General features: G+C 43.0%; 1 protein-coding gene across 1 annotated transcript in view; it reads left to right on the top strand.

The window, feature by feature from the left end:
- Positions 1-12417, top strand: part of pld1b (phospholipase D1b) — a 47332-nt gene extending 34915 nt beyond the window's left edge. The window contains 8 exon segments of the mRNA XM_053342170.1: positions 1032-1142; positions 3936-4024; positions 7246-7359; positions 7824-7873; positions 9535-9669; positions 10237-10390; positions 11050-11167; positions 12121-12417. Coding sequence (XP_053198145.1) covers positions 1032-1142; positions 3936-4024; positions 7246-7359; positions 7824-7873; positions 9535-9669; positions 10237-10390; positions 11050-11167; positions 12121-12345 — 996 coding nt within the window. The 3' untranslated portion in view covers positions 12346-12417.
- The last annotated feature ends 2662 nt before the right edge of the window (positions 12418-15079 follow it).

Here is a 15079-nt window from a genome sequence, read left to right as displayed (position 1 = left end):
CAGAACCGGTCCACCGAGGGGTCCAATCCGGCCCACTCTTCTTCCTTCCTTCTTTTCATCCCTCCTTCCTTCCTTCTGTCCTTCCTTCCTTCCTTCCTTCCTTCCTTCTGTCCTTCCTTCCATATTTCCTTCCTTCCTCCCTTTCTTTCCATCCTGTCTTTTCGTTCCTTTTATCCTTCCTTCCATCCATTCCTTACTTCCTTTCTTCTGTCCATCCTCCCTTTCTTCCTTCCTTCCATATTTCCTTCCTCCCTCCCTTTCTTTCCATCCTGTCTTCTTTTCGTTCCTTTTATCCTTCTTTGCATCCATTCCATACTTCCTTTCTTCTGTCCATCCTCCCTTTCTTCCTTCCTTTTTTTCATCCCTCCTTCCTTCCTTCTGTCCTTCCTTCCATATTTCCTTCCTTCCTTCCTTCCTCCCTTTCTTTCCACCCTGTCTTCTTTTCCTTCCTTTTATCCTTCCTTCCATTCCTTACTTCCTTTCTTCTGTCCTTCCTCCCTTTCTTCCTCCTTCCTTCCTTCATTCTGTCCGTCCATCATACAGTATCTTTCTTCCCTCCCTCCTTCCTTCCATCTTTCTTTACTGTCTCCTTTCCGTCCCTTCCTTCCTTTTTTCTTCCCTCCTTCCTTCCTTCTGTCCTTCCTTCCCTATTTCCTTCCTTCCTCCCTTTCTTTCCATCCTGCCTTCTTTTCATTCCTTTTATCCTTCCTTCCATCCATTCCTTATTTCCTTTCTTCTGTCTATCCTCCCTTTCTTCCTTCCTTCATTCTGTCCGTCCATCATACAGTATCTTTCTTCCCTCCCTCCTTCCTTCCATCTTTCTTTCCTGTCTCCTTTCCATCCCTTCCTTCCTTTTTTTCTTCCCTCCTTCCTTCCATCTTTTTAACGGTCCGGCCCACATCAGATCAAATTGGGCTGTATGTGGCCCTTGAATGAAAATGAGTTTGACACCTCTGTGCTCTAAGTTAAAGCTTTTATGAGTCTTTCCTACAGAAGACTGAACGCATTATGTTCTCTTCCTATTCTCTCAGATCCTTCGTTCAGCTTCTGATTGGTCTGCTGGCATCAAATACCACGAGGAGTCCATCCACAACGCCTACGTGGAAACCATCAAAAACAGCCAGTACTTCATCTACATAGAGGTATTCATCTGTCTGCTGTACATCATCAGAGGCATCCTGCACCATTTAACTCCTGCATGTATCACCTCAGTACATGCTAGAGGGAAATATGTCTATTCTCAATCAATCAATCAATCAATCTTTATTTGTATAGCACCAAATCACAACAGAGTTATCTCAAGGCACTTTACACATAGAGCAGCTTCTAAACTGATCTCTTCAGGTTTTAACTTTAAAGAGACCCAACATTCCCACATGAGACACAGTGGAGAGAAAAAACTCCCTTTTAACAGGAAGAACCCTCAGAACCAGACTCAGAGTGGGAGAACATCTGCCTCGACCGGTTGGAGTAGAGAGGAAAGAAAGGAAGGAGAGGAGAGAGAGGAAGGATAGAGGAGAGAAAGGAAGGATAGAGGAGAGAGAGGAAAGAGAGGAGAGAGAGGAAGGATAGAGGAGAGAAAGGAAGGATAGAGGAGATAGAGGAAGGATAGAGGAGAGAGAGGAAGGAGAGGAGAGAGAGAGGAAGGAGAGGAGAGAGAGAGGAAGGATAGAGGAGAGAGAGGAAGGATAGAGGAGAGAGAGGAAGGATAGAGGAGAGAGAGGAGGGATAGAGGAGAGAGAGGAAGGAGAGGAGAGAGAGAGGAAGAGGAGGAGAGGAGAGAGAGGAAGGAGAGGAGAGAGAGAGAGAGAGAGAGGAGGGATAGAGGAGAGAGAGGAAGGAGAGGAGAGAGAGAGGAAGGAGAGGAGAGAGAAGCACAATGAAGGTCCAGGACTGGAATCTGTCATCCGGACGTCTCCAGGCCCAGATTACCTGTGAGACCAGAAAGCACAGACAACTCCGGGGAGGAAGTTTAGGTTATTGAATGCATTAATAGTACATGAATGTTAATGGATATAGATGGATAGAGAGAGAGGGAGAGAGGGAGGAGGAGAGAGGAGCTCAGTGCATCATGGGAGTCCCCCGGCAGTCTAAGCCTATAGCAGCATAAGCTAGGAGCTGGAGCCCTAACTAGGAAAAGTTTTAAGCCTACTCTTAAACGTAGGGAGGGTGTCTGCCCCCCGGACCAAATCTGGAAGATGGTTCCACAGGAGAGGAGCCTGATAGCTGAAGACTCTGCCTCCTGTTCTACTTTGAGAGATACTAGGAACCACAAGTAGACCTGATTCTGTTGTTTGAAATTGTTTATCAGGACATTTATCATAGTTCTGGTCTGTTTTTATTAAACTTAAAGGTAACCACAGCAACAGCATTGATGATGAAACTAACTGTAACCATGGATTAACAGTGCAGCAAATATTATGCACAACCCTGCTGGATGTATTTCCCTCCAACTTCCTAATGCAGCAGTAATATTCACTCTGACTTCTGAGCAGAGGTTTTTTTTAAAGGCTGAGTCAGTGAATAATTGATGGAGAAAGAGAGAGTGCAGTTTCCTGGTAAATACAAAAAGCTGTGGCCAGAAATCAATGAAAGCAGTGAGTGTTGGAGACATACTCACTAACCCCTGTGGATGTTTGGGTTCATTTTGTGACATTTAAAGTGTGATAAATGGATTTCCTTTTAAATGCAAATCAACTAAACAATGTTTTTATATGCACTTCAGTTACAGCTGTACTTCCAGCATCCTGCAGCAATCTTAAAGGGGACATAACATATAACATAACATGCTTTCTAAAATGATTTCTGTCATTTACATGCTGTTATAATATCTGACATTAAACATGGTATATGTTTAGCCGGCATGTTAACAGACAGAGGCTGAACTGAGCGGCTGCTTAAAGGACCAGTAGAAGATAAATAAGGAGTTTTTAACTGGAAAGCATGTAAAGATATTTTATTAGACCCCCAGAATATTAATATAGAGCTGCAGATGTGCAAAATGTGTCTTCTTTAAAGTATAAATACCGTTTTTTACAACCTGGACCTTATTTCTAGCATCAAATACGATCATGTACTCACCCAGACAACTTTGGTGTCATGTGGAGTCGTTCTCCAGTGTTGCCCTGCGTATATCTGTATAATGTGAGTACACGGGGCACCGAAGTGCAGCCTCTATATCACGCATTATCTGCCGCCAAACTAGTTCATTACACCAATATTTAGTTATGATACTTTAGTGCTATTCTCCTCCGAGCCCGCGGTGGCATGTTTTCAACATCCGGGGTCTGTAGGATGATCTGCTGACCTCTGATCTGGATGATGTCATCAGCCCGGTTTATCATTGAGCAGAAATCCTCCAGTGTTGTGATACAGACGCTTACTGACACATCCAGACGCATATCTCCTGGCCTCACATGCCACCACGGGCTCGGAGGGGAATAGCACTAATGTATCATAACTAAATATTGGTGAGATGAACTAGCTTCGCAGCAGATAATGTGTTATATAGAGGCTGTGCTTCGGTGCCCCGTGTACTCACATCATACAGATATATACACGGCGCAACACTGGAGCTAATTTCATCCAAAGTTGTCTGGGTGAGTAAATGATCGTATTTGATGCTAGAAAAACTGCTGTAAAAAACGGTAATTATCCTTTAAATCTCATACATACAGGAAGCTATACTTCTCCTGGAAAACACTGATTTCCTGTCCATATATACAGATAACCAGGTTTCTAACTAGCGTTGTACATATATGTGGAGGACTTTAAATGAATTGGTTCCTACAGGTATAAACTTCACCCTCTCAATCTAAAGCCTGGCTGTCTTGTTTTTGTCTTTCACACTTGATATAAACCTGAGCTGAGAGCAGAGTGATGAAAGTTATTGTTCATTTATAGACGTGTGTGTTTTTGTTTGTTCTCTCTTTCAGAATCAGTTCTTCATCAGCTGTGCAGACAACAGGCACGTATTCAACAAGATAGGAGACACTATTGCCGAGCGCATCATCAAAGCATATAGGTAAGAGACACACACACACACACACACACACACACACACACACACACACACACACACACACACACACACGGTTTATCAACTGTATTTGTGTTTTAGTATTACGGAAAAAGGATTTACAAGAAAAATACTCATACTCATAATAATCACACACAAAACACACACTAACATCGTCCTTGTGTGTGTGTGTGTGTGTGTGTGTGTGTGTGTGTGTGTACTTGGGCTTATCTTGAAATGATTTCCCAGAAAACACACACACACACACACACACACACACACACACACATTGTTAATGGCGGATGTTGTGACGTTGTTGGCCTTCCAGACGACTAATAGACTGATTTCAAGTCATCAGTTGTGTTTAACTTGGCTGCTGTTAACATTTATGTGAATAGTTTCCCATTTGAAGTGCCTCTCTCTCTCTCTCTCTCTCTCTCTCTCTCTCTCTCTCTCTCTCTCTCTCTCTCTCTCTCTCTCTCTCTCTCTCTCTCTCTCTCTCTCTCTCTCTACTCTCTCTCCCCTTCTCTCTCCCCCCTGTCTCTCTCCCTGTCTCTTTCTCTCTCTCACTTCCTCTCGCTCTCTCTCTCTTCCTCTCTCTCTCTGTCTCTCCCTCTCTCTCTTTCTCTCTCTCTCTCTCTGTCACTGTCTCTCTCTCTCTCTCTCTCTCTCTCTCTCTCTCTCTCTCTCTCTCTCCCCTTCTCTCTCCCCCTCTCTCTCTCTCTCTCTCTCTCTTTCTCTCTCTCACTTCCTCTCTCTCTCTCTCTCTCTGTCTCTCTGTCTCTCTCTCTCTCTCTCTCTCTGTCACTGTCTCTCTCTCTCTCTCTCTGTCACTGTCTCTCTCCCTCTCTCTCTCTCTCTCTCTCTCTCTCTCTCTCCCTCTCTCTCTCTCTCTCTCTCTCTCTCTCTCTCCCTCTCTCTCTCTCTCTCTCTCTCTCTCTCTGTCTCTCTCTCTCTCTCTCTCTCTCCCCTTCTCTCTCCCCTTCTCTCTCCTCCTTTCTCTCTCTATCTCTCTCTCTCTCTCTCTCTCTCTCTCTCTATCTCTCTCTCTGATGTTTAGTTGTCATGGGAATCAGAGCTTATCAGACGACACACATCCTGCCCAACACACACACACACACACACACACACACACACACACACACACACACACACTAACACACTGACCTGACTTGGTTTCTCTAGCAGCTTAAATGAATAAACAGCATGTGACAGCTCTTATAAATGTCTTCTCCTTCTTGTTTCTCACAGTTTAAGTTGACATAAGTTGATATAAAGAAGAACAGAGTTTGTCTTAATGTGCCAAAACCTGTCCAGATGTTTATTAGTTGTAACAATGGATTTACACCAAACAGCAGCCGTCATCTGCAGCTGCTAGATGCTAATCTGGCGTCCTCATTAAAATGATTCATAGAGAACATAGTTTACCTCTTTAATATACAAAACACACAGCTATCTATCTATCTGTCTATCTATCGTGTTATTTAAAGGACCAGTTAGTAGGATTTAGTGACACCTAGTGGTGATGCTGCAGATTGCAACCAACTGAATCTACAGGCTGTACACTTAGCTGATCTTAAAACTGTCTTAATTCTTGTTTTTTGCACCTGTTCTTCTTTTCTTCTTCTTTATATGCATTTGTGAATTTCAGTCAGAAAGATTTGAGATGTGGCGGTGTTTGGCTCAGTGGGTAGAGCACCCGCCCCATGTGCTGAGGCTACAGTCCTCGTTGCAGGCGACCCCAGTTCGAATCCCGCACCGAGCGGTCCTGTCCTGCGTGTCACTCCCCCTCTCTGCCTCCAGTTTCCTGTCTCTCTCTACTTGTCTGTCCATTAAAGGTCCATTAAAAAATATATTTAAAAAAAAGAAAAAAAAGAAAGATTTGAGATAAGTTGAATTTGAAACCCTTTTTTTAAACTCCTGCTGTTAGATCCGGACTTCTTGTTGCTCAGATTTGCATCCACTGATGATGTCTTTGCATAATTGGTCTCAACAAATTCAGAATTAGCTGGCTTCTAAAAAAGTTAATCTGAATATGTGCTCAACCTCCTTGTTCTTGTCTCTGTGTATTTTTTATGATAGTAAACTGTAGCAGTACTTTTTTTAACCCTCCTGTTGTCCTCGAGTCAAGGAAGGGATGGAACGGAGGTAGAAGGAAGGAAGGAAGGAAGGAAGGAAGGAAGGAAGGAAGGGAGGGAGGGAGGGAGGAAGGAAGAAGGAAGGATGGAACGGAGGTAGAAGGAAGGAAAGGAGGGCGGGAGGAAGGAAGGAAAGAGGAAGGGAGGAAAGAAAGACAGAGGAAAGAAGGAAGGGAGGAAGGACAGACAGACAGAAGGAGGGAGGGAGGGAGGGAAGAAGGAAAGGAGGAAAGGAAAGAAGGAAGGAAGGAAGGAAAGAAGGAACAGTCAAAACAGACGGGGACAATTTGACCCGGGAGGATGACAGGAAGGTTAAAACAGTTTTATTAAACCACGTCTTACACAGAGGTCTGATTGGGAGGGTGTTTGCTTTATTGACGTGTTTCTCAGCCTATTACTGTCAACTGTCATGGCTGCTTTCTTCCTCCAGTCTACCTTCTACTGAATCTGAAGAACCGTGACAATCATTGAGGCTTAAACCTGAATCTGTGTTTCTGACCTGTTTTGTTTTCTTTTAACCCTCCTGTTGTCCTCGAGTCAAGGAAGGAAGGCAGGAAGAAGGAAGGATGGAACAGAGGTAGAAGGAAGGAAGGAAGGAAGGGAGGGAGGGAAGAAGGAAGGGAGGAACGAAGGAAGGATGGAGCAGAGGAAGAAGGAAGGAAAGGAGGGTGGGAGGAAGGGAGGGAGGAAGGAAGAGACGAAAGGAAAGGAAAGAAGGAAGGAAAATAGGAGGGAGGGAGAAAAGAAGGAAGGGGAGAGGGAGGAAGGAAGGGAGGAAAGAAAGACAGAGGAAGGAAGGAAGGGAGGAAGGGAGGAAGGAAGGAAGGAAGGAAGGAAGGATGGATCTGAAGAGCTGTGACAATCAGTGAGGCTTAAACCTGAATCTGTGTTTCTGACCTGGGTGGTGGAGATGTATAGACAGTAAACCTCAGAGATGATCCATATATGCCTGCTAGATTCATGACTTCTCTGTAAAGCCTTACTGTTGCAAAGTAAACATCTGCAGCTGTCGTTTTTTGGAGTTGTACTTATTGCATAATTATATATCCATGATGTTCTCTCTCTCTGTGTGTTTTCCATTTGTTTTAGGGAGGGTAAAAAGTACCGTGTGTACGTGGTGACGCCTCTGTTGCCTGGCTTCGAGGGCGACATCAACACTGGAGGGGGCAGCGCCATCCAGGCTGTCATGCACTTTAACTACAGGTGTGTTTGTGTGTGTATCTCTATGTGTGTGTGTATGTGTGTATGTGTGTGTGTATGTGTGTGTGTGTGTGTGTTTGCATGAGCACAACCATGATGATAAGAGAGCTGCCATGAACTCACCTGCTGTCTAGGTTTGTTTAATGAGGGTTAAATCCCGGAAGGAGCAAAATAGATTACCGCCACACCTTATCTCTGCACCCACAGGGCTGTAAACTCTCCGTACATTCATATACGTGTGTGTGCGTGTGTGTGTGTGTGTTTGTCTGTGTGTGTGTTTGTGTGTGTACATGCCTTTCTTTTCGAGGCTGACATTTATTTTACTGTCCAGGCTGCATTCTTGTGTAAACACTCGGCCCTCCCCGTGCAAACACACTGACACACAAAGGCTTGTACTGTGAGGAATGTGGATCTGCTGCTCATCCACCATCACTGCTGCTGTTCTTATTGTGCTTCTGTCTCTGCAGGACCATGAACAGAGGAGACCAATCCATCATCTCACAGCTCAGGAGAGAGAGTAAGTCAGAGTCAGATGATGACAGCAGCTTTAAGCCTGCAGACACACTGTCAGTTTCTCCATTGATGTGTCACTGATAGAAGATGTGGTTGCTCTGCTTACACTAGTTGGATGTACAGTTGAAACATAAACTACTAAACTGCATCAAATGCTGCGTTCACACTGCAAGCCAAAATCCGATTTTTAGCCCATCTAGATTGGAACCAGATGCTCTTATGAAGTCTGAACAGTTATAAATCACATGAGATCCGATTTTTGCAAACCAGATTGAAACCACCTTTGGGAGGAAGTTTGGACAGATGTGTGTGAGTCTGAACATCCAAACACTCATATCAGATTTGACTGTCCGTGACGTCTCTCTACGTCTCCACGCTACGTTACTCTATGCGACACCAGACCCGAGCTTATTCCAGTTGTTGTTGCTAGGTGATATCACTGGAGGACGTAAACATCAGTCCATGGGACAGAGGACTAAACCATATTCTTAATCTTTGGGGAGATGGCTCCGTTCAAGTGAAGCTCGAGGGTTTGTTGTCGCTGTCCCTGTCGCAATTAAATGTGGCCCAGTCTGAACAGAGCCAAATCCGATTTGGACACTTGCTAAAAACAGTGTGAACAGTCAGACCTAAAAATCAGATTTGAGAAGGAATCAGATTAGAATCAGTTTTGCCTGCAGTCTGAACGCAGCTTAAAGCCCCAGACTATATCTGTACAGCACTGAATCTCATTAACACTACCAAAAATACTCTAAATGTGTTCTTTGTTCTTTTGATGATATCCACATGCAGTTCTGGAGGGAAAGCATATTATTTTAGTCTGTCATTAAAGCTTCAATCCACAGCAGAACTCAACCAAACCCTCTTATTTAACCCAAACTGCACAAACCCACAAACATATAAAACAACAGAAGAGCCAAAAACAACCAAACCTTCACATCTGCTCGCTGGTTCATGAGTTTACCACACGCCTCGTTTTTCATGTTTTCTAAACCATTTATTTCACGTCACACAGAGACTTGACGTTAGTGCCAAATATTTCTTAAAGTATAAAATGTTTCCACTTTGACTTTCTGTATCTTCAGGTTTATTTTAGTCCACAATGAATATCAAGTTGTAGAGACTAGAGAGACTTATAGGCTGTGTCTGAAATCTCTCCTTTATTCACTCATTCACTACCTTCCTTCCTTCTTTCCTTTCCTTCCTTCCTTCCTTCCTTCCTTCCTTCCTTCTTTCTCTCTTTCTTTCCTTCCCATTACCTTCCTTCTTTCCTTCCTGCCTCCTACCTTCCTTCCTTCCCTCCTCCCTCCCTCCCTCCCTTGTGACCCCATCTGGTTCGACTGTTCCTTCTTTCCTTACCTTCCATCCATCTGTCCTTCCTCCCTCCTTCTCTCTTTCTTTCCTTCCCATTACCTTCCTTCTTTCCTCCCTCCCTCCTACCTTCCTTCCTTCCTTCCCTCCTTCCTCCCTCCCTCCTTCCCTTCCTTCCTTCCTTCTCTCCTTCTCCCTTCTTTCCTCCCTTCCTCTTTTCCTTTCTCCCTCCCTCCCTTCTTTCCTTCTTTCCTTCCTTCCTTCCTTGCTGGCATTAATATATCATACAGAAGAGTTATATGTCTGATAGTGAATACCTGCTCAGGTGTAAACTCTGCTGCTTCTTCCCTTCAGTGGGAGATCAGTGGATGAACTACATCTCCATCGCTGGTCTGAGGACTCACGCTGACCTGGAGGGGAAGCTGGTCACCGAGCTCATCTACGTCCACAGCAAGATGCTCATCGCCGACGACAACACCGTCATCATCGGTAATTACACAACACTTATGTATGAGCGTGTCTTATTTAAAGGAGCAGTGTGTAGAATTTGGTGGCATATAGAGGAACTGACTCCTTCCCTCCTTCCTTCCCTTCCTTCCTCGCTCATTTCCTTCCTTCCTTCCTTCCTCCCCTCTTTCCTTCCATCCCTACCTCCTTTCCTTCCTTCTTCCTCCCTTCTTTCTTTCCTTTCCCCCTTCCATCCCTTTCCTCCCTTCCATCCTTACCTCCTTTCCTTTCTTCTTCCTCCCTTCCTTCCTCACTCCTTTCTACTAAACATACTCACTGCTAAATGCCAGTAAATTCTACACACTGCACCTTTAAAATATTGGAGTTTGGAGTTTAAAGTTTGAACATGCACATCTGAAGTCAGGTGTTGCAGCGCCATCTGCTGGTCGACTCTAATAACATGTTTCTTGTTGCTGTGTGTGTGTGTGTGTGTGTGTGTGTGTGTGTGTGTGTGTGTGTGTGTGTGTGTGTGTGTGTGTGTGTGTGTGTGTGTGTGTGTGTGTGTGTGTGTGTGTGTGTGTGTGTGTGTGTGTGTGTGTGTTACTGCAGGTTCTGCTAACATCAACGACCGCAGCATGCTGGGAAAGAGGGACAGCGAGGTGGCGGTGATCGTGGAGGACTCGGAGACGGTGACGTCGGTGATGGACGGACAGGAATACCAAGCTGGAAAATACGCTCTGAAGCTCCGACTCGAATGTTTCAAGTACTGAAAGACATCCTGAACTCTGGTTGATTGTGACGTCTGATTAGTGTCAAATACAGCTAACGTTAAATATTAGACATTAAAGATAAAATAACTGTCCTTCCTCCCTCCTTCTCTCTTTCTTTCCTTCCTCTCTCTTTCCTCCCTTCCTCCATCCCCCTTTCTTCCATCCTTCTGTCCATCCTTCCTTCCTTCCTTCCTCCTTCTTTCTTTCTTTCCTCCCCTTCTTCCTTCCTCAGTCCTCCCTTCCTCCTTTCCTCTGTCCTTCTATCTTTCTTTCCTCCCCTTCTTCCTTCCTCAGTCCTCCCTTCCTCCTTTCCTCTGTCCTTCTTTCCTTCCTCTTTTCCTTCCTCCCTCCTTCATTCTCTCCTTCCTTCCCTTCTTCCTTCCTCCTGTTATGTTGAAAAAGAAAATATTTTATCTCTTTCTTCTGGACTCTAGTTTTCTTATCTGCAGACAAACAAGAGATGTATTATGTTTATTACATCTATCCTCTGTTTAAGAAGCTTGAGTTTATTTCTCAGCTCCATTATTTGAACAACAAAGTAAATTTCATCATCACATCTGTATTCTGTATCTGCAGCTTTCTATCGCTTCCTGTTTATTGTCCTTTTTTTTTGTCTCACCGCTCGTCTCTCTGCTCTGTTTTTACCTCTCAGGATGATTCTGGGTGCAAACACTGATCCCTCCATCGACGTGTCCGACCCCATCAGTGACCAGTTCTACAAGGAGGTCTGGATGGCCACCTGCGCTATTAACGCCACCATCTACCAGAGAGTAAATATTACTGTTTCTGTCTTCATGGAGATATTTTTTATCTGTTTTTAATCTTTTTTTATCTTATTTTGGATGAGAAGGTCACAAACCAACCTTGTGTTATTCACTACAGTAGAATTTAGTAAATGAACAAATGAATAAACCATTCTTAAAACCTTCTCTCATTCCCATCTGTAAATCAATAACAAAGCAGTCTTTACAACATTGATCAGCTAATTCTTTATATTAACTTCACTGTCACTGAACCAAATCTCACTACCACAAGCTGAACAGACATATTGTAGGACGTTTTTGGAATAATAAATTGTGTCTGATACATTTTTTTCCCACACATAAAAAAAGTTGTGTTAACTTAAAATGTATAAATCCAAATCCAAAGCATAAAAATCATATAAATCCTTTAAAAACAGTACAAATCTACAAAAGCTCCAGTAGATTTAGTCCCTAAATTGATCCGTTTATATCAATACCGGTTTGAATGTCTTGTCTGTCATATTGTTTGAAGTATGAAAAGAATGAATCACTGGTATTTTCAGAAGATTTTAGCAGCTTTAGAAAGTCAGAAATGTCAAGTTTGTTGTGTGTTTAAAGGTCAAATAAGAAGAGAAATGTGAATATTTTTCATCTTGTCATACACAAGTTTAATTTTTAAGCATTAGCTGATTCCAACAACTGCCGTCTGTACTGTTAGAAATGCTTCATAATGTTCAGCAGTTACATTTCCCTGTGTACTAAGCGTATGAAGTCTTTTTATGGAGGCTCACTTCACTCCACTATATGGTCAAATCTTGACAAATGCACTGTGTAACCTTGAATGTTAATGGAAGACATTAAAAAGTAATTTTTAGAAAATCGATAAGTGACTTTGGTATTTGGAGCCAGTTCAGATGCAGCTCTTGATATAAGTCTCTGCTTCTCAGTCTGACTCTTCACCCTCTCTCTCCTCTCTCCAGGTTTTCCGCTCTCTGCCATCGAGCGACGTCCGTAACATCCTGGAGCTGGAGGGCTACCTGGCCAAGCTGGGTCTGGACAAGGAGGACCCGGCCCGCGCTCACGAGGAGCTGAAGAAGATCCGCGGCTTCCTCGTACAGTTTCCTCTGCAGTTCCTGAGCGAGCAGAACCTGCTTCCTCCCATCGGCTCCAAGGAGGCCATGGTGCCCATGGAGGTCTGGACCTGAGACGGCAGGACTCACCTGTGCATTCATGTGTTCAGGCACAGCTTGTGGAAGGCTGGCAGGTCGATGACGCTCACTCTGGTGCCATTTTAGAGCTGCTAGTGTCTGAAAACAGCTGCACATATTCTTTAAATGTAGGACCTGGATTAGAGAAGTTAGAGTTAGAGAGAGAGTTATTTACTCCATTAAAAGTCATTTATTTACAGGAACAGTTAATAACAGTTCTGGTAAAATCTGCCTGTATCATTGGCAGAGGTTTGTAGTCGAGGTAGTTTAAACATTGATGTCTCACCAAGGAAGAAAGAGGGGTTTTCAGCACTAAGTAGACTCTGCCAGGCAGCAGTTTCTCCCAAGCGTTGCACTGTGGGTTCTGTATCGAGCCACAGAACATTTTCGACCTATTGAAGGTGTTATAATATCCAAATGCTTGAACTTGAATTTGAACTTAAATGTGCAATTCTAGAGAGGCTTGGATTAAGCTGAAACCTCAGAATAACATCTTTCAGTGAGACTTCGCTCAGAGTTTAATATGAGCGCTTTACAGAAGAGACTCAGATATTTTACTGAAAATTACCATCACATGATCAACATTAGCAGCCAAAAAAATGGCCTCCAAAGTGGCGTCAGATTTGTGACAAAGCCTCTGGACCATCAGCACCACTGAATGCACAAACGTTACCAACACACCTGCTTAAATTACATACATGTACTGTATACGCACCAAGAACAGAGACAGATACTTCTCAGAAGCGCTAAATGTACACTAAGTACATTGTTGTTTTAAACACATAAACACAGAGAAAGAGAGAGAAAGAGAGAGGGAGAGAGAGAGAAAGAGAGAGAGAGCTCAACCAGCAGATGAAGCGTTGAACTCGTACAGTGCCTGACAACATGGGCCTCACATTTACAAGAAGAAGAAACACGAGACGAGGAAAGAAGTAAAAAGGAAGTAATGGATGCACTCTGGGGGTCTGATACGCCCTCCTCCTCCTGCCCCTCACCACCAAGCTATTACTCTCTAATAAGAATCTCCTTTTTAAAGAAATGAACATCCTGCTCCTTCGTTCTCTACTATGCAACGTCCAGGAACGGTGAATGCAGCTCTGACTCTTCTGCGCTGGTTTGAAAAGACACTAACAGACACTTTTATGAAGATGGCGGCACAGAGAAGAAGAAGAAGAAGAAGAGCCTGTCGGACGTCTCCAGCCATTTTTTCTACAACTCGTCTGTCTCGTCACATATCTACGTACTATCTCCGAGCCCCTGCTTTTAAACGTTAATATTTATGTCAAACAGAAAATCACAAGTGCCAAATATGACAGACTTCAGCCTGATGTTAACGCATTAATTACATTACATTCCTCATACTGTGGATTCTGTATTAAACCTTAAGTGACCTGTTTTTATACTTTGAAGACTAATGATCTCATCTTCGTAGTTCTTTTTGTGGTTTGTTAGACTACATACATACACTCACTGTCCTCTTCATTAGGATCACCTGTGCAATCTAACTCAATCCAATACAACAGCTCTGCTATAAAGTCTACATTTATGAAGTTTATACATTTTCAGTTTTTAGGTGGTGTATTAGGGTTCATTATATTGACTGATGTTCCTGATATTTGGTCTACTACATTAACATACATGAGAAGGGGCAAAATATGAGGAACACCAGTCAGGTCAATATAATGCACCTCAATACACCACCACCACTTAGTACAACCTCAGGAATAAACATAATGTAGAATTTATGTTTTCACCTTCCTGATAATGTTGACCAAAACTGAAAATATATAAACGTCATAAAAGTAGCAGAGCTGTTGTATTGGATTGCATTAGGTTGCATAGGTGAACCTAATAAAGCCAGTGAGTGCTCATATATACATACATAGAAACATAATACATGCATTCATACATAGAAACATACATACATACATACATACATACATACATACATACATACATACACAGACTGCATGATTACTTTATTACAAGGTTGCGTTCCAGTTGGTGTCTGAAAGCAGAAATGTAGTTCTCCAGCTCTGAGTTACAGCAGACTTTATATCAGAGATATTAGGTAGCTTTGGTTGGTTAGGTGAAGCTTCAGCTGCTAGTAACAATGACAGAAAGTCTTTTAGATAAAAACTCTAATAGTGTGAGTCTCTGAAATGTCACGTTATATGTCATGTTATAATGTAAGACATTTAAAGCTGCAGTAATTGTTATTTTTTGGCCTCTTTGTGGCAGTAGAAAAAGATAAAAACACAAAATTATGTAAATTATGTGTTCTTGGCTTGAAACTGACAGATCATTAGCATTACCATTCATTTGTCATATATAGTTAGCTTTGGTTTGGTCTCCACCACTGTCCAAAAATATCCGTCTCCTTAGCTGCTAAACCGTCCACTTTCCTCACCAAGTATAGTCTCAGCTGCTGTTGACTTTTTTTTGCCAAACACGTCTGCCTGCAGGAAAAAGAGTTGATGAGATGAATAAAAACCAAACTGATGAGCTTAGAGAGAATAAGCAGGAGCAGCAGAGTCGAGGCTGATAATCCTCTGTGTGACCTCTTCCATATCTCACATCACACAATTTATCTACCATTCATATATAAAAACATTGATTAGTGCAGCTTTAAGACCACGTCATTGTGAAAGTTGACCTCGAGCTTAACTTTCCTAACACTTTAGAGAAAGTTAGTGACTTTGGAAACCTCATGTTTCCTTCTTGAAATTCA

Source organism: Scomber japonicus, chromosome 21 (genome assembly GCF_027409825.1).
Source record: "Scomber japonicus isolate fScoJap1 chromosome 21, fScoJap1.pri, whole genome shotgun sequence".
Lineage (NCBI taxonomy): Eukaryota > Metazoa > Chordata > Actinopteri > Scombriformes > Scombridae > Scomber > Scomber japonicus.
Note: the sequence above shows the minus strand (reverse complement) of the source record. Positions and strands in the feature narration are given on the sequence as shown.